We start from the raw sequence: 19,420 nt of genomic DNA, 5'->3' as shown, positions 1-19,420 counted from the left end.
CAAAAATTCTACAAAACATATGCTATTTTGTCTGAGAAAGCAAAGCAGACTTTACATTTCAATTCTGGAAGTATCAATATGCATCCAAAATGGCTGATTGCTTCCACAGTTTAGTTGGAACTTATCAATGTTTCATACTAAAAATTAAATAACTCTTAGGCTTAGAACTTGAACGACAAAGTCTATGACACAACAAACTTTTGCTGAGCAGGTAATGGGACCTCTGGCTATCTGTGTTTCTAGCAGTAAATGTACCAGGATCACACTCAGGGAGATAAGGCAAGCTGCTTTAGTAAATCCCTGCCAAACAGCAGCCAATCACCCAGGATCTCACCCCAGCATCCTGAAGCTCTCTCATCTTCCATGAATGTCATCTTGATTTAAAGCCAGAAAAGACAAAAAAAAGCAGGGCTACTGCTTGGCTGTGCACACACAGAAAAATAACCCCAAGCCCAAACCAAAACAAATTTATAAAACCTCTTATCAGCTAGAAATCTTGAGGAAGACATAGCAGCAATACAGCACATCTCTTTTAGCCTATTAATTACTCCCATTAGACTACTAAGGTTCAGAGGTGAGTCACAAAGAAAGATAGAAGGCGGCCACAAATGGCTTCACTATATAGGGGGTAAAAAACCCAACTTCAAAGCTCCCCATTACAATGAAATACTTTCCCCACTTCCTACATTAATAGCTGTAACATTCAAGTTGGAGAGCAGGCTAGCAGGTGAGAGATAAAATAAAAACATAGCTGCAGACAGAAAAAAAAATTAAAATCTGTTGCACTTAATTAAGTCTCTTACATCTTGGGAAACTTTGTCCTCCTCTCACACTCCAGACTTGTTGGCTGTCATGTTTGTTACCACCCACTTTGCAAAGCTGAAAAAACTCTTTGAATGTTCCACATCAGCAGCAGTATGTCATAGACTTTTTTCCATATTGAATATGGACAACAGCCTTTCACAGTTTTTTCTCATTCCTGACTAGTGTTCCTCTCTCCCAAAGTCCAGCCAGTGCTTATCACTCAAGTTACTGAGATATGAGGAGAGATAGAAAGACAAGATGGAAAAAGACAGAGCTACTGAAAATTGGTACACTGGAAAAAATATGAGACCACAAAACCAGTCAGGAAAAGGAATAGCAATCATCTTCATAAATATAACTGGACAGCAAAAGTAGGTTCTCATATTTACTGAAGAGACAGAAAGGGACAGAAAAAATAGTGCAATTTCAAAAGGGAACCATGAGTGAGCTACAATCTCACCATCAAAAACACTGTGGCAATAAATTTAAAAGAGGGTATCACTATGGAAAGGCCTATAGCTAACTGCTGAGTAACTAATAGAATCAGGTACCTATTAAAAAGGAGAATCAGAGTCTATTTTGAATTATTGTCTATCCTAGAAAGGTGCAACCAGAGGAAATTTTGGTCAAACAAACAAGCAAACCAAACCAAAAGATGTTGAGTATAAGAATGAAACTAGCTGGAAATGTGAAAAAACCCAAACCCAAAGAACACAACTACTGGAATACAAGAAAGCTGGTCAAACTTAAAAGACTCCCCAGGAGGTGTAATGGAATTCAAAACTGCTTCAAAAGAAAAATGCAAGGAGAAAAAAATGACCAGAGTGAGTTAAAAGTTGGAAGGTTAAAAAAGTCCTTTCTTGTAAAAAAAAATGGGGAGGAAACCAATTAGGAATAAGGCTTCAGACAAGTCTTGCAGGCAAGAGATAACACCAGAGAAGTACTGTGGAGTAATGCTATCCAAATGGGAATCCAGAAGGCTTTTATAAAAATATCAGAGGAAAAAACTAGCACTAGGAAGAGAAACCCATTAAGGAAGGGAGTCTAACTTTAAATTAGCGGTGACTCAGAACTAACTGAGGTAGCTGCTTGTTTTAAAAAATCCATCTCCTACAAGAAAAAATTAAAACTATGGCAAAAGTTTGTTCTTAAGAAATGCTTGCTTTACCAGTGACAATTTAAAAAAAAAAACATTTCTAAGATTTCTCTTGGAATTTACAGAAAAATAGCAGATGGAAGAGCTTCAAAGAGAAACATCAACATAATACTGACACTCAGGAAATGCATTCATGATTCTATACGTTCTTGTCCAACCAATTATTTTTGTCTCTGCCAAAAGTAAATCATTTAACAACACAAAAATGAAAATATACTGGGAAACCAAAAAAGTCTTTCCCTTCCTTAACTAATGGAAAATTAAAGCAACCTGAGCATTAAAGTGAATTGATTTATAAAGACTGCAACTTGGTACACACCACACATTCAATTACTTATTTTTTCTTAAAACTATTGCTGCCATACATTTTATAGAGCCTCTGATAGTAGCTTCATGAGATCTTACTCTGATTAGAATATGAAGCTGGCTGATTCTTAGGGCTTGCACGAAGTCCTGATGGAACTGACACAGCCTTTATTACAAACTGGCAGCTAAATATGTATCAAAGAACTTTGAACCTGTAGCAGAAAGAAAAACTATCAGTAAATGTTTTGCCACTATAGGATATTACTCTGAAGTACTATTGTGATAAATGTCTTTCTATTCCTGACACAATAAGCAGTGATTTATCTTGACTTTATACAATTTTCCTCATGTACTTTATTTGAGTTTTACATAGTCAACTACTGCAGGTTGAATTCCCTTTTCCCTCCCAACTGCACACAGAATATACTGATGCCTCCAGGCCATGTCTGCATTTCCACAATCTGGGGATAACTGGCAATTAATGAAATGTTTTTTATAATTGAAAGCATCACAAAGGGTTCTTGAGTGATTATTTGGCTACACATAGCAACTGGCAAGTGCTGAGGCATGGAGCTCAGGGAACCACACCACCTCTGCTGAGCTCTTAGGCCCCTCTGAGCTGCCAGCAGCGTTGCAAGGATGCTTAGGGCTCTCTCCGCACCTGGCCAACATCCTCTGCAACAAAAGGCTTATCATGCTTCTCCAAGAAAAATCAATGCATCCATGCTAATGCCAGACACAAAAGAAATATTTGGTTTTTTTTTTTTTTTTTCAGTCAACAGCCTATAAAACAATTTGATAATATCCCAGTTGAGTTGAATGGCAATATTGTGTTGTCTAATTTTGCTGGCATACAAACCAGAGCAGAAGGGCAGCCACACAGGCACACACACTGTGCTTGTCATGGTATGAACACGGTCAAGAGCAGCAGTGTCCTCAGTACCCTTTTGATATCTTTTATGCACAACTTCAGCAGTCTCTTTAGAAGACCTTTAGGTGTTAGGAGATGTATTATAATTCTGCTTTGATACATAATTAGTAGCACAGTTTACATCTTCTCCATGATGAAGTCCCTTCCCTGCTGTCTCTCTGGAAGCTTCCTGCTCCAGGTTCAGCCCAGCCAGCAGGTCACTTTCTGACTGCCCTTTTAACATATACTCCTCTTGAAGAACTGCTCAGGAAAGTACTACATCCTTTTGGTGAACTGTAAAGAATATTTAGAGTGTTCTAATAAAATCCTTTTGAGGAAGTTTTGAATGGCAAATACAGTATTGCATGTAGGGTATGCACTGGAGAGGAAGTGTATGAGCTGTTTCATCTTTTTTCATTGGGAATGAGTAGTAAAATGCATACAGCAAAACTTAGGCTGTTTAAATATATTAGAGACCCACAATATTCTCATGAGACTGTTCCCCATCTTCTAAAATCATAGTTGTTCAACATAATGGGGTTTATTTTCCAATCAGAAATAGAAAAAGACAGGGAAGAAGAGCAACATTCATGTCTAACGGAGTTTCCTTAAAGACATATGGCTTTCTATGACACGTAGATTAATCCACAAATTTTTATTGAGGAAATTCTCCAGGGTCAGCTGAAAGGAGAAAGTAATTTGCTAAATCTACAGCTTAAGCATCCAGCTCTTGATCATGTGCCATTCAGAAAGACCTGACAACATGTTCAGCGTAATTTCTATATTATGGCATGCTTTTGCAAACAATATTTTGGAAAAACAATCAAAGGTAAAATAGAAGAAAACTAACTGGGGAAGATTCAGTTGTTTAAAGTTCACTCAGGAGCACTTCTGTTTGCCTAAAAGATGAATAGTAAATGTGTAAAGATTTAACACTGTCCTCTGAAAATCTATTTTTATCTATAGCTTTTCAACCTCCATAGTGCAAGCCATCCTGAAATTATTACGTTACTTACAATTCTCATTTTTTTTAATCAAAATATTCTCATTTACTTTGCCTAAATTTTCCTATTTTTCCTTTTTAGAAGGTAATTATTTCTTGATAACCTCAGGTTTTCAAATAAAAATCCTATAAAACCAGGTGTGAGATACTTAAGTTGGATTAGTCCTCTCAGGATTTATCTCAGGCTTTTATCCTAACTCCCTTGCAAAACACAACTGAAATACCAGGAACAAAACCCACAAAACCGCTACTCAGACAAGAGAAGGTGGTTTTTCAGAAACTGGTATCAGAAACAGCAGAATTTCCTAAGAAGTTAACTGGGAACCTTGTTTAGGCTCCTTCCAAATATATGAATTACGTCACATAAAAACGACAACACTGTCCTTTGTTTTCTGCTCGCATACAAATGATGCTTAGCATAGCACTGGCAATTGATCCTCTTTTTTAAGACTTTTGGTCTAAAACATCACAGCTGCCAGACAGGGGAAAAAAAGAGGACTTCATATCCTGTTGTACGTCCCTGAGCATGGAACTGATATGGGGTGCTTTGGTTGTCCATGTACTATAGAATGCTTTATACCATATATAGTATATTTTACAGGGGTTCTCTTATTAAGTGATTATATGGATACATATCATTATAGTTTTTCTAGGGATGATGACTACATGGATGATGGAGGGGGAACAGAACAGGAGGTTGGAAAGCAGAAGACACCTTTCAAAGACAACTTTATAAGGAGTAGTCATTTTCTGGAAGAATCATCCACAAAAAATGCTGAGCTTCCTTTAGTTAGAGTATATTTTTAAGAAGCTAGAGCTGGTGATCAATCCTTAATGTTACTTAAGATATATCATCAAGACAGAAATTTCTTCCAAAACCTTTGAGCTACTGAAAAATAAACTGCTTTTTATCTTTTTTTTAATTTTAAAAAGTTGAAGTGTTGATAGCAGTTTGACATCCTAATAGTCACCTGTCATAGGTTAGCAAGCATAGTCCCGGAAGGGATGTCCTTGCTAAGGGGTGCTTACAGCTTCCTCTGGGACCTGATAGAACCTATCAGCTGGCCAGTTTGAATATGGACAATTCTTTAAACCACTTAAAGTTGTGACCGCCTCTGTGATACACACTTAAGAATAGACAAACTCCCACCTCAGCTCTCTCTCGTTTCCGGCGCTGGGACAGGTGGCTGCGGGCCCCGTGTGGGGGCCAGCGGGCCACGGCCATCCTGGAGCCATGGGCCTGTTTCAGCCGTGGAACCCCCCCCCCACTGCCTTGCCGTGGGCAGCTGGAGCGGCTTGGCTCTCCCCCCTCTCCACTGCGATAAGAAAATTCAACATTCCAGCTGCAAAGCTGCAAGGCCGAGGTGAGATTAACCCTTTTATTGCTGTGAAGAGCTGAAAACCTGAGGGAAGAGAGAGAGGAGATGCTTAAAGCTGAAAGTCTGTTGTGAAGCTATGATATATCAGAGTATCCCACCGTAATTTCAGATATGAAGATATGGGGGGTGGAGTGTTCAGCTCGTAAGCAAAAGCACCTGCGCTGAGATAGGCAGATGCTGACGCAGCTGTAATTTCATGAGAAGTTTGGACAGGGAGAGATGGACCATATGAGGACTTTTTCTCCAAATGGGAAAGGAGAAAACCTCAGTTCCTAGAGATGCTCCCAGAGAGAGTCCTAACGATGAAGTTGAGGAAGACCCTTTGCTCCCAGGGAAGGAGAAGGGCCTCTATTTTTTTGTTTCTGAATGGCTCAACCTTAAAATTGTACCCCAAAAACTTCAAGAGTGGACCCTCAAAAGCAGTTGCGGGAAAAGCTGCAAGTCCGGGGAAGGGACTCACATGCGAGCAGAGAGAACCAACCTGGGCGGCTGGCTTGTTGTGATAATGTTTTCATAGCATGAGCAAGAAGAGACTTCTCTTTCTAAATGGACTGAACAAGGTTATTATGGAAGTGGTAAACAGACTGAACATCTTAAAGGTTGTCTTTTTACATTTTTAGTGGGAGAAGGAAGGAAGGTGGGGGGAGGAGGAGAGTTCTGAAGGTGGTATAATTTTTTTTTTTTTTTCCCTCTTTTAGGTCTGTTAATAAACTTCTTTATGTTCTTTCAAGTTTGGTGCCTGCTTTGCGTTTCTCATAATTCTGATCTCACAGACCATAAACAGTAATGAGTATTTTGGACCAAACCGCTACACTAAATTGGTGTTTCTGCCCGGTTACGAACCGAACCCGCAACATCACCTATAGCAGGGCTACAACTGTGCACCGAGAAACGGACTATTATCTTGAGAGAAGCTCAAAAAACCTTGAAATGAACTTTGTATTTGGGATTCACTGCTACTTTTACACAGAAAGAAAAACAGGTAATGTTTTCAGAGTGAGGTGTGCTGAAGAAGTTGCTTGCAGCTTTAAGACAGCATTAAGACAGCATTTAAGACATTATTCAGTTGTCCCCTGTAGCAGAGTCATGGCTAGTGAAAGGAAAGGAGCTCTTATCAAGGAAATTGTAATGGTTACCTCAATAAGCATTAGTCAAACCCACTACAGGCAGAGGACCAAAATTACATGTAGCATTGCTGACCAGCTACATTCAGTATTTACTGCCTTTGTGCTGACTTGGACTGAACAGCTGCAGTAAGTCCAAGAATCTGACAAAACACCACCAAGGCAGCAATCCAAAATTAATAAACTGTATATCATAAATTTTCTGTGATGTAGGCTGTTCTTACTGCCCATACTGGAAAGCTGCAGAAATTGATTCAAAGTTATTGGGGCTCACTTACCACTACTCAACAATTCAGTGGCTTGCTGGAATGACACACGTATACACAAGCCCGGTCATCTTAAAATTTCCAACATTTCCAATCCAATAGATACATTTCAAAAGAAAATATGCGGATAATTTTATTGAAAATAGCGGTTTAGGGAAAGCTGTTGAAAATCTAGTTAGGATATTAAGTTTCAAAATTTGTCTGGAAGGCTGTAAATTATCTTTGCCAGCATATATTATTTTTAATACACAGAAAATTATTTTTCCTACATGATTTTGCATTATGTTTATCCACTTGATATTAATCCATTTCACAAGAGTGTGGCTGGTATCATTAATTTAAATGATTAGAAATAAAGATCTACAAAAGAGGGGATTATAAATTTCTTTATGCACTGAAGAAAGGGAAAATACTTGCAAAATAGAGCAAATTCAGTTATTTACTATGCATCTGAAGATTTGAGTCATAAGTGGAACACTGAGTCAACTCTTTTCATGAAGGGGAATGATTTCAACTCACACAGGAAAAAGAATCATTCTTCAGCCTTAAAAACCCATACTGATTTCTCTTTCAATAACTTTGATGTACAGAGAAAGACTCCATTTTAGGAAAACCATTCTAAAAACACTTGAAAGATAGCTCCTTTCACTAAGGAACTATCCCTGGGTGACAGGCTGTCACTTCACTGCAATGCTCTACCAGAATTTATTTTATTTAAAATTAAAATAAAAATATGTCTGTGGGTTTTCTTTCCTTAAATTCTTTGAAACAGTTATGTTTCATCTTAATATAACCCAAAAGCTAGATGTCTAGCAATGTTCCTAGTACAGCTGATAGAGATAAGGGCCTCCAGATGGTGGTTCATGAGTCATGAAGATTATACACCTTCGCTGATCTCTGGTTTCTCAGAAAGCTTTACATGTCCTCCAGTTACCCCAGACACAGAGCCCTCATTAAATTTTGTCTACTTTAGTATTTAAATCTGTAAATAAATATCTTAGAGAAAGATCTAGGCTTGATTTAAAAAAAATGAAGTAAGTTTATTCCTCATATCTTGCTCCTAAAGTTCACAATGCTATTAAAATTGTGTGTGCCTTTCTAGCTTTAATCAAAAAATTTTCAGCTTTTAGGTCCTGGCTGTCAGTATGAGTCTGTTCATTGATAAACTCACAGAAGATATGCAATACATAACACTGTTTTCTGACTCTGTAGTTTCTTTTCCAGAAACGGACTGAAATCCTATCCATTTGAAATACCCTAATTTCACTTTTAAATCAGTGTACCTTGCGTCTGATAAAAAATTGCTGGGTATTTAAACATGAAAGAAACTAGCTTATATCAATAAGATTTGTTGCTAGATAAAACACTTTGAGGAATGACAAACACCTGTTCTAACAGTTACTGTACTTCCCAGGGCAATGCAATTATTTCCAACAGTATACATGTATTTAAACTGCAGTAAAGCAATTTTTGCTTTCATGAATTACATACACCGCAGCTGATAGGGTTAGCAGCCATTTTACATTCTGTTCTGCAGTATGAAACATAATAGAGCATAATGCATTCAAAAGGAATAAAAAGGGAAAGTTTAATACATCAGAAATTAAAGCTAATGCACACAGGTAAGAGATTAAAAGGTTTTTTATTAAGGTAAATTTAATTAGGTAAATCTGGTTTTAAAATCACATTCAAATAATGTATTTTAGATTATTCAGTCAACTAAGCAGGTTTGAATTATAAATATATTCTATCCTTTTGCAAAAAAAAAACTTCTGTAGAATTCATTGAGGGTTGCACTCTAAATTCACACATCTGATCCTGCTTAAATTGTTATGACAATCTTTTGTTTACAAAGGAAATCTTTGAAGACTTAGTATTTTAACAATTAGATACAGATGAGATTAGTGCTGTAACTTCAAAAGAAAACAAACTCCTAGCATATTGCTGCACCAAACATTTCCCTGTGTGGAGCTGAGGTTGTCACAAGGGGCTCAGAAGGGGCAGTAAGCCTCCACAATAGTGCTTGGAGAACAGATTGATGAGGGAGGCTTGTCTTTTCCTCTCTCCATCAAAAGAAGACTCAGCGGTGACATAGTTAAGATTTATAAGTAAAATGTTGATACAAGCAAATGGAGGGATTTTTTTTTTTTTTTTTCCAAAAGGAAAGGTTAACACATGTTGTGCTCCACAGCAGGCAGCCTGCAGCACAGGGTATTCTGTGCACTGGCTGGCAGGTTTTCAGCCACGTTTCCCAGCTTTCCCTTCATACTCTCTCTCTTTGAACATAGTCTTTAGCCAGCCTACAGTGTTCAAAGTCCATTTCTTTTTCAAGGAAAATAAAAGGCTCCCATGTTTTTTAACCTGCACAGCTTTAGATACATGCTTCTTTTATTTAATCATAGATAACACATGACCAGGTTTCATCTGGATTCCAGCTATCTTTTTTTAACCACTAATGATAAAGTTACCTTGCAACGCAATTTCAATTCCAAAATGTATTGAACATCACTGTTTTCCTGAAGGCCCAGGACACAGTAGCACTGTTTTGCTCCAAGAGCAGCACATTGCAAAGGAAAGGGTCAAAACCTTTCAATTTTCCTCTTGTGCACTGTAAGCAGCCCTACAGCCTGACCAGCAAAGTGCACTCACACTTTAGATGTTTAGCTTAACTTAAATTTATTCTTCCTTTCACTTACCTATTTTTTTTACACCTGTACAAAACAACAGCAAGTAGCTGACTGAACAGTTGATTTAACCCCTTTCTCATAACATCTCATGAGTACAAAAAGTGCATCGTGATGGGGCTCTCCATTTTTACTTATTTCTCATTATTCTAGAGGTCTGCTCAAGTTGCCAAATCCATCTTTTATTTAAAGGAAACTTATACCTATTAAATCCAAAGCAAAGGATTTTTATATTATTAAAAAATAATCACTTTCCATGAAAGGGTTAATTGGAATATTCTTATAATTCATATGTTTAGTTTGACAAGCATGCAACTACCTCAGTCTGGAATGTAGCTATTATAAAAACAGTTCTTTAAAAAAATTACTTAACTAAGAAAGAAGTATCCCTGAGGCAATTTAGAACAAAAGACAGCTTAGCAATCACCAGCTGCTTTATCTCCAATAATAAATCATCAAAATCAGTATTTTTAGATACAGTTTTATGAGGCTTCTGTCTAAAATACCACGTGCTTGTTAATGTTAGAAATGTAATATCAATTGCACCTATTCTATTACAAGTTTCAATATGACTTTTTAAAAATAGCCATGCAGGAGAATAAAATTACAAGATTTGTTTCCTCCAGCCATCGAACGAATCAAGACATTTTAAAGAAATTAATTTGTTTCTTGACTTCAGGACTCAAATACGTATCACATGGGAGATTCAAGTTCTTTAATTTTATATTTGAGCCTGGGGTATTTTGGTTAATTATTTAAATCTTGCTACCCATGTTTTGTTCTAACACACTGAGGCAGTACAGTAGCTTTTGCTGGTAACAATGAAGTACAGTGGTGGACCAAAACGTTGCTGCTGCTGAAACTGTAAGCCGAGTCTTGGAAAGCTTTTATTAAATACCTTAATACTCTCTTCAGAAGTAGACTGCAATCAAAATAAGCCATCTACATTTTGCCTGGAGTATTAGAAATCTGTTAATAAAAGATAAAATCCTGTCTCACTTCAAATAATTTTAAAGTATTAAACCAAATTTTGAAATAAGCAGAAGTAATGAACACCAACAGACTGCATGTCATTAATACCTAGCTCCACTCCATCAACTTTTAAAAAGTACATTTATGAGAGTATTATATGTGTCATCTGTGAAGAGCCAGCCTTAGGTTCAATGAACCTACTATATACTATATACTCAGCTCATTTTGCATCACATGAGAATGTAATTGGCTTGTATTCCTGCAAATGTTTAAAAACTTATTTCTGTTAATTCCTCTTTAACCTAAACTGAAAAATAGTTGTCCCTCTTTCTTCCACTTAATAAAAATTTTAAAAAGAGAAAACTTAATTTGTCATTTGCAGTGTGGTCTTGTTTTAAGGTAAACATCTGCCATTCACATTTGCCTTTTCTGAGTGTAATTTTTTTATGTAAGCTGGGTGCAAAAATGTGTGTGTGTCTCCAGACATGATGTTGCAGGATCATGACAGTTAAACATACTAATGACAGCATGCTAACATTGCAGTTTCTTTATGTCACTGATATTAATATAGTATCTGAACCTGAAACCACACAACTGGTATATGTTTCTATTTTTGGTTTGTGGTTCTATGGGCAATTACAGTAGATGTTTAATGCAAGTAAGGAAGGGTGAACTTCACAAAATGAGATCAAAGTCCAGTTTCTTTGCTTATTTTATGTTGTCCAAATCCTGACTTTTGAAAGCATGACCAGAAACAAATTTTTCTAATTCAAATAACATTCTTTCTAAATTAATATTGTTGTACAAAAATCACATTACTGAAAAATTTATTTCTCATTATGCTTTTGAAAATAAGGAATTCATCCTCAAATAATTCTGAATACTTAACAACATAATGAGCCAAAACACCAGGAGTGCTCCTTTTGACACAATTATTCTGCCCTTCATGCATGGATACCTACATATTTATGCTTTAGGTACTTAAATTTAGCATCCATACTTTGCAGAAACAATAAAAGCTGAGATACACATTGAAATAGATACTTCTAACTAGTAACTTTCTTGATAGCCTAGCAGATGCCAAGATGAGGAAAGATTTACACCAGAGACTATGAAAATGCAGGATCATTTGAGAATAATAAAAATGTAAATGGTGGGAAATGTTAACAGCAACAGCTGTGAAAAGAAATTACAGAAGATTAAAAGTATAGAAGAGAACAATAATAGTAAAAACACTTTAAAATTTAAATTGCTTCACAAGAGAGATTCTATCATTATGGCTTCTATAGGTATTTGAATAGTAAATGCAAAACCAGTGAGGTATAGATATTTAAAATCATTTCAATATCCTAAGAACTTACTAATATGTAAAATCACTATCAAGAAAATGATAGCAAATCACACAGCTATATGAACCATGCTGACTTTCAGGTCTACAATGACTTTTTTAGACTCTGAGCAGAGTAACAGTCACAGGCACACTGAGTGGTGAAGGCCAATGAAAAGATATTGGAAGCCTCCGTATACACTGCAGTTTTACAGCAAAACTCAGTATTTCCCAAGAAAGTCTTGAACAGCAAGAAGAAGGTATATCTGGTTTCATGTTTTATTATTTATATCTTCATATCTGTGGGGTATTTGTATTTATTGCCATGGACACAGGTCCCCAGTGTCGGAGAGACCTGACATGTTGGCAGACAAAGGAAAGGGTAGAGGGCTGAATGCATGCACACAGTGAATGGTTCAATACTGTGGCATATACGTTTCCTTTACCCCTAGCAAATCCTGCTCTGCAACCAGAAGCAGTAAACTGAACAGGTAAGAGTTGCACAGTCCCATCAATACCAAACTAGAGACACATAGCAGAAAGCACAGTATTAGCACAGTGATGACATACACATTACACAGAATCATCCAGATAGAAAGGCAAAACGTAAAGTATGCCACTCCTATTAGCAACATCCCAATGGGGTAAATTCCAAATGACACCAGAAATTTCAATGTGCTTCTAGAAACGTAAGGTATGAGAACAGGCATTGTATTCCATTTAGATTTTCAGTTACTGTTCATGATGTCTCAGCCTTTTCTAATATGACCAACCCTATGAAACAGAGCTCCCAGTTCAATGACTATGCGAACTCTGGAAAAATTCCTTTTTCACAAGCACAGTATTCCAACTCAAGGCTCATCTACTCAGACAAACACCAGAAGACGACTTATAATCATTCATGCAGGAAGTTAATAAACTACAGGAAAAATCTGGAATTATTTTATTATAATTAATAATGTATTATGGTGATTATGGTTTGGCTGAGAACAAACAGGCCAGCCTGAGCTAGTCTGAGATAGCTGCCAAATCTTCTGCACATGTGACAGATGGTGGAAGCATTTGAGAGACTCCTTATGCATAAGAACTCTATTACTGGGGCTCAGATTCAATGCAACAGCAAAGTAGCTGAAGTGGGTCGTGATAGCAGCACACTAAACAGCATAAACTTTAAAGCTTTGGGTTTCATCCAAAGAAAAGGTAAAAAAGAAAGAATACTGCATTCAAGGGACGGGAGGTGAAAGTGGTTGTACAACATGTGTTGACTGACGAAGGTGAAGAAAACTGTGGCTTGTGACACACTGCATTAAATTCTGCAGGTATAGGGAGTGGAAGGACAATGCTTGAGCTAAGTGGAGCTGTATTTCCTTCTAATAGGGCTTACTTTAAACTTCCCTAACAGTTTTCATGAACATCACAGGGTGGTTTGGAAACATTACAACTTACTTTGCAATAAACCTTTTTCTTCTGAATAATTAATTTTGTGTGCTTATATCTAATCTCTTTTGGCTCATCTTACTTTGAAGAAGGTTTTGAACTCCAAGAATGTTCCTCAACTACTCCCTCTAAAAGTCCCAGGAGGCAAATGCTAGCGTGTAGAGGAAGTAGACAGGACAAAAAATGAAATGAAGTGTCGTATCATACCACTGAGAACTCCCTTAGCCATATCCCATGTTATACCAGATGCAGAAAATCCATCTTGCTCTCTGACTAATTTCTTATGGTAACTGAAGCAAGGCAAATTGGAAGGAATAACCATTTATTAACAAAAACAAAACAAAAAAAAGAATGAAACAATTGTTGACATCTGATGCTGCCAGTGTCTCTCCAGCCTTTACAATTCCTTCCCCAGAACAAGCAAGTTTGCTGTAGTACTTTCTGCACCAATGTGCTTTACAGAGCAGTATGCAAGCAAAGCTTAAACCTTGATTTATGTCGAATTCATGAATTTAACTTTTTATGAAGTTGTTCAAAGAGCAATTTAATGTTATTATCAGGATGAGCTCTCTCAGACTACATTTCCACATGGAGAGCCTTCAATCCTTTGCTTTTTGGCAAGATGTGGAGATGCAGGTGCTATCTGAACCAATTTAGAGTGTGATCAAACTGGGGACCCGCTTGTCTTTTTATGTTATCCATGAAATGAGAATCAGTCTGAAAGTATAAATTTACCAGAAATTGCATTACCCTTAGAGATATCAGCCCTCATCTCTAAAGAATATTGTACTGCCAGCTCATAAAGAGAAAAAGTTTTAAAATATAAGCAGAAGCTACAATTTAAGTTGTCAGAGAAAACCAAGGTTGAGTTTTCATGAATATGGGACTGCTGTCAGCAAAAGATGCTGCCTCTAGTAATGGACAAAATGCCAAACTTCTCTCCTGCTTGCTAATGTAAATCAGATATTTGCAGCATATCATTTATTTTCTGCCTGAAAAGAGATGCCAGCAGAGTCCTTTACAACAGAAAGGCAAGGGCAGATCATGCCAATTATGAAAAAGTTTTATACTAACAATGCCACAGAGAAAATGTGTATGTCCTTCACATATCTACAGGGATGACAGTGAGGAGAATAATCCTCTTTCAAAGAAGTTCATCATACCAGTGGCAAGGCATACCTTGAAGCTATGACACAAACCCTACTATTTTTTGCTCAGAGTAGAAAAAAATAGCTGTAAAAGGCTACGTGAAATTAGATGAAATCTTAGGTACCTACACTGTTGTGAAGGACCAAAATTTACCCTACCAAAGTCTCAGCAATCTCTACTACTTTTTCTACCTGATGTCACATCAAATGTGGCACACATCATTGAAGATCATCATAAACAATTTTTTTTCTAACTAACACAGGTTTTTTTGCAACCAGTTTTGGTAAGCATGTGTTTTATTATCATCAGAACTCATAAAAATATTTATATTTTACACTTCCTAAAAAACTTCTGCTTTTTCAAGGAATAACATACTCTTATATGTTAAAAAAACCCCACCCTATGTTCACAAAGAACGATTAAGTTTGAAAAATAAAGTATTAAAAGGTCAGGGAATGCCAGAATTGTCTGAATAGCAGTAATTTAGATACCTCACGCCTGTGCATTGTGAACAAACCTTTTAATTAAATATTGACATAGTATGTTCCATAAAACCTTATTTAGAGGGTCTGGAAGAACACAAGAATCCAGCTTTCTTTCTTTGTGTAAGGAAAAGCAGTCATTACTCGAAGTAAGTTGTACTTCACATTTGTAGATGATAGACTCTGCAAAATACGTATGTACATGCACACTGTACAGAACAAACATATGCATTAACACAAATAAGCATCCAGTGTTTGAGTGGCATCTAGAACTTGAGGAATACTAAGTAAAAAATCCCTTATTTTGGACCTCTTTTTTTTTTTTTTTTTTCCTTCCTCAGGGGAAATCTGTGTGGTTCAAAACCTGGGTGTGAATATTGTGTGGTGGGAAGAGCTCTAAGAACTTCACTCCCGGGGGAAAAAAAAGAGAGATACAAAAACACATGGGCACTAGTGACATTCTCTAATTACATGACTGCTAGCCTCTAATTTTTCCACCCTCTCTCTCACTTTGAGCGTAAGGTTCCTGTTCTCACATACAGATCTCCACAAAAGTCCCTCCTGCCCACATCTCATTTCTCATTTTCTCCTTCTGTTACTGCCTGAGTTCTATCCAAATTATTTTCTTAAACGCCTACTATACGTGTTCTCTGGTCTTTGCATCACGTCAATGCTTGCATTCCAAAGAACCTAGCTGTGTTCATTTGAATTTCTATCTAAAATAGGGTTTTTCTGCAAGGTCAACAAATGCTCTGATGTCAGCTAAAGCAACCTTCTTTTTTAAGTAGCTAGTTCCCTAGATGAAAATTATGTTCTTTATCCTGATGCATTGCTTGTACTGTTTGACCAATGCAGACTATTCCTGACTTATATTTTAATCAGAAAATGTGATAAGTGAAAATTATATCATACATAGGTAAATATCCTAGAACTTCTTCAACTAATTTGCTGGGTTTATAAAACCAGAACCACTCCATGAACCTTTTCTCCCTTTGTTATTAAATACTTTTTTTTTATTTCCTAAAAGAAACTTAATTTTAAAAAGGGGGCACTCATATTGATGCCGTAAAATTTTAGACTGCCAAATTTCACAGCTGTTCCTTATCTCTGTGATGGTGTGACCAAAACCTCAGAGCTGACAGCTCCAAGTTTTGCAAAAGCTGGGTTATGAATTTTTATTTCTCAGATGTGGATAGAAGCCACGAATATGAATCTACTTTAAGCTTAAGGAAAAGAAACAGACATACTAATGGGAGCATGTTTTTATGCTCACACCCATATATAATGGCAAGATGGAGTCGCTTCTTTTTTCACACTGCACAGACAATGGGATAGAACCCCAATTCTCACTTCTCACTACTTGCCAGTACTGCCTTCTTCTGATACTTGCAAAGGGCAAAACAGGTGGACACGACTATGGTTCCAGCTCCAGCCAAATCCAAATGCATGTTTTAAAGCATGTCACCAGGGACATAAGCTGTCTGCCGCCTAGAGACCATGAGAATTTTCCATTTGCTCATCAATTGATAAGGCAACCTGTAAAAATCACATCCCGGTTCAGAAGTTCAAGATTGCAAATAAGGTCTGGGCTTCTAAACATTTTCTCTTACATCTTCAACAAAAAGTTCTTCCTAAGTCTCCTTCCCATGTGAGGAATTTGCTTTTTTTCCCCTGCTCATTGTGGTATTTGCTATTTTGGGTGCTCAGAAACCTTGCAGCCTCAGAACCTTGCTTTCTCTTCCTATTCCTTATGTGATACTTTAGCAAGTATGAAGGATGTGAAATATTTATAAAGCTCAAATAGGTTTTTACTTAGCAAAGCACTGTTACCTGTCAGCATCCACAGTCACATCATGAACCCCTCTCTGGATGACGTCTCGAGAGGCAGCGAGGTCTGGTATTCGGTTCAGACTTCTTGTATATAGGTTGAGTCCTCCATCTGTCATGTACCTGAAAATAAATTTGTGGTCAAACAGTGGGGAATGCAGCCATCTGGCAACCGTGTTTCACTTTAAAGTTAATGGTCTGTGAAATTCAAATGTTTAAGGTACAGGTTGTCTTACTAGATGGCAGACTGATACTAAATATTCCCATTTTATGTGCCCAGCACAGGGAGATTGGGTATCTGACTGCTTTCTGGGATCATTTGCCTTTTACTGTGATGTCTTACAGGCCAACTTCTTTTACTAAAATGTTTTTAGACAGAAGCCCTCAAGTATCTTCCAAAGCACATTTTAAATGCGGTGGTTTTGCCAAAAAAAATTAGCAGCATTTTTCCAAATGGGAACAGAAATTAGCAACCCAAATTCATAGTCCCTGCCGGAATGCAATTATTGAGATATGAAAGAGATATCCACTGAAAACCCTACAATGATATTTAAGAATATTTTTCAGTATGTTCCTTTTGCTTGATTCCCACCCCTTCACATTACAATGAATGTGTAAGGAATGAAACTGTGAGTATAGTGCTGCTTACTCACTAGAGAGACACTAAAAGTTTGTGAACTAAAAGTACCAGCAATAATTTCTAGAATGTCTACCTACAGTTTAGTTGTCTCTATGAAAAGTCTTGGCACTAATAACAGAGCAGCATCACAAGCCTGTCTTACTCTCAAGACCTGTCCATCATGCTCCCAAAGGATCTTTCATCAAACTGTCTTCCCTCTTAGGCCCTTGTTCTTTATGTTTTCCTTTTGTATTTTTTAATAACTTTCATATACCAACAAAGCATAAATTTATTTTTGAAGGGCCATGCACGGCACCAAACATAGAAGTGTACATATTCAGAAAAAAGTTTTCGATATCTCACGGAACCTACCCAAAATAAAATACAGACTTACTGAAAGAGGCATAGTCCTAATGCTAGGTTGATGGCTAAAGTGATTTCCCAGAGTTTACTCACTTTAACAGTCATCAAATTGTATAAATTCAATCTTTAACACAATCTCTCCTCAATCCATGAAATGGTGCCACACAAACATTTAACTTTAGTAACTACAAAGAATTCCAGGCACAAACCAAAGCACGCACACTACTGCTACTCCAGCTTTCTGTTGGCCCTCTCCCTGTGGTTCCTTATGGGATCAGATTTAATTGAAATCAACTGTGAAAGAGACCTGAGGGCCAGTAGAGCAGTCTGGGAGCACCTGCCTCTGCCTCCATGTACGTGGCTCAGGGTGGGTGAACAGGTGCAGGCCTTGAGACCAAAGATGCAGCAGTGGAACCCTCTGTGGTAGCTCCAGTTTGAGAAGGCATCGTGTCCTGGGTGGCAATATGGATGAAGGCAACCTCAAGTGCATTAAAACACAAAGGGTTCCTTTGATTATTTTTGACAAAACTCTGAGGCATTTAATGCATGGGTAAGATTTGGCCTGCAGTTTGGCAAAAAATTTCTGAAACCTTGGTATCTGGAGTTTGGAGATGGTAACTTCACATTTGTTTTCAAAGGTAAATTAACAGTCACACTTACATACTATATTCATCTTTTTACTAAAGACAAAATTCAGATTTTTTTGATAGATAATTTCGCTAGCCTTGAATTATCCAGTAGATTCCACAGCTCTAGAACTGCATAATAAATTTAGCTGTGGCTTGAATGCAATCCAGACTATATGGATTTTTTTCCTCTCTAAGTAAGGTCTGAATGGAGAGACTTAATAAGTGCAATAGGCCTTCCTCGCACTAATTTCTAATTACTGCTGCATTCTTGTCCCCAAGTGTTTAAAGTAATTAAACTGATAGTGGAGGAGGCATAGAGGAGATAAGACTTTACATGCCTCAGTGAATCCTGAAATTTCAGAACTTATCAACTTGTTTTTAACATTTGCTGCACCTAAAAACGTTAACTGAGCACAGAGCAACTTACTATCTATTGAGTTATCCTTATTAGAGATGCAAAGAAAAGTCACATAAGATGACTATATTCATCCTTTAATGTGATAAGCTAATTAATACAACTCATCAGGCACTGCAAAGGACTCCCTTTTTGAAAAAAATTGGAATAAAACTATGCATCTGTCAAAAGCAGCATTAATATTTCCTTTATGATAAGAGGTCCTCAGACATTAAAGTATCATATTTTCCATATGTATTTTCTCTTTTCTAGCACATATAAATATGGCATCCTACTTGACAGTCATTAATGCTGTGCTGTGGACAATGGTGTCAGCAGTGCTCCATACACAAAGCACTGAGACAGCAGACCAGGGAGATACAGGAATATGCTTTCTTTATAGTGATGCTTCTTCTAGAGATCTATCTTTGGATGGTGCTTGAGATGAGACACTACTCTAAAGGGAGCTTTGATCACAGACTTAGATTTGCCTTTAGGAATGTATCATACTCAATTTCTTCACCCGCTGTTCTCTAATCATAGCTATACTTCAAACTAAGAGATTAGATTGACAGCAAGAATTCTAAAA

At 37.1% G+C, this 19,420-nt stretch overlaps 1 protein-coding gene across 5 annotated transcripts in view; it reads right to left on the bottom strand.

Annotated features, from left to right (window-relative positions):
• The window catches only part of NAV3 (neuron navigator 3), a 484,909-nt gene that overhangs the window by 87,761 nt on the left and 377,728 nt on the right, over positions 1 to 19,420 (bottom strand). For all 5 annotated transcript variants that reach the window (XM_068999468.1, XM_068999461.1, XM_068999483.1 and 2 more), the window contains one exon: positions 16,830 to 16,949. In XM_068999468.1, the coding sequence (XP_068855569.1) occupies positions 16,830 to 16,949 (120 nt within the window). The remainder of the gene's footprint in view (positions 1 to 16,829; positions 16,950 to 19,420) is intronic.

The sequence above is a fragment of the Aphelocoma coerulescens genome, chromosome 1A (genome assembly GCF_041296385.1).
Source record: "Aphelocoma coerulescens isolate FSJ_1873_10779 chromosome 1A, UR_Acoe_1.0, whole genome shotgun sequence".
Taxonomy (NCBI): domain Eukaryota; kingdom Metazoa; phylum Chordata; class Aves; order Passeriformes; family Corvidae; genus Aphelocoma; species Aphelocoma coerulescens.
This window is presented reverse-complemented; position numbering and strand designations above follow the sequence as displayed.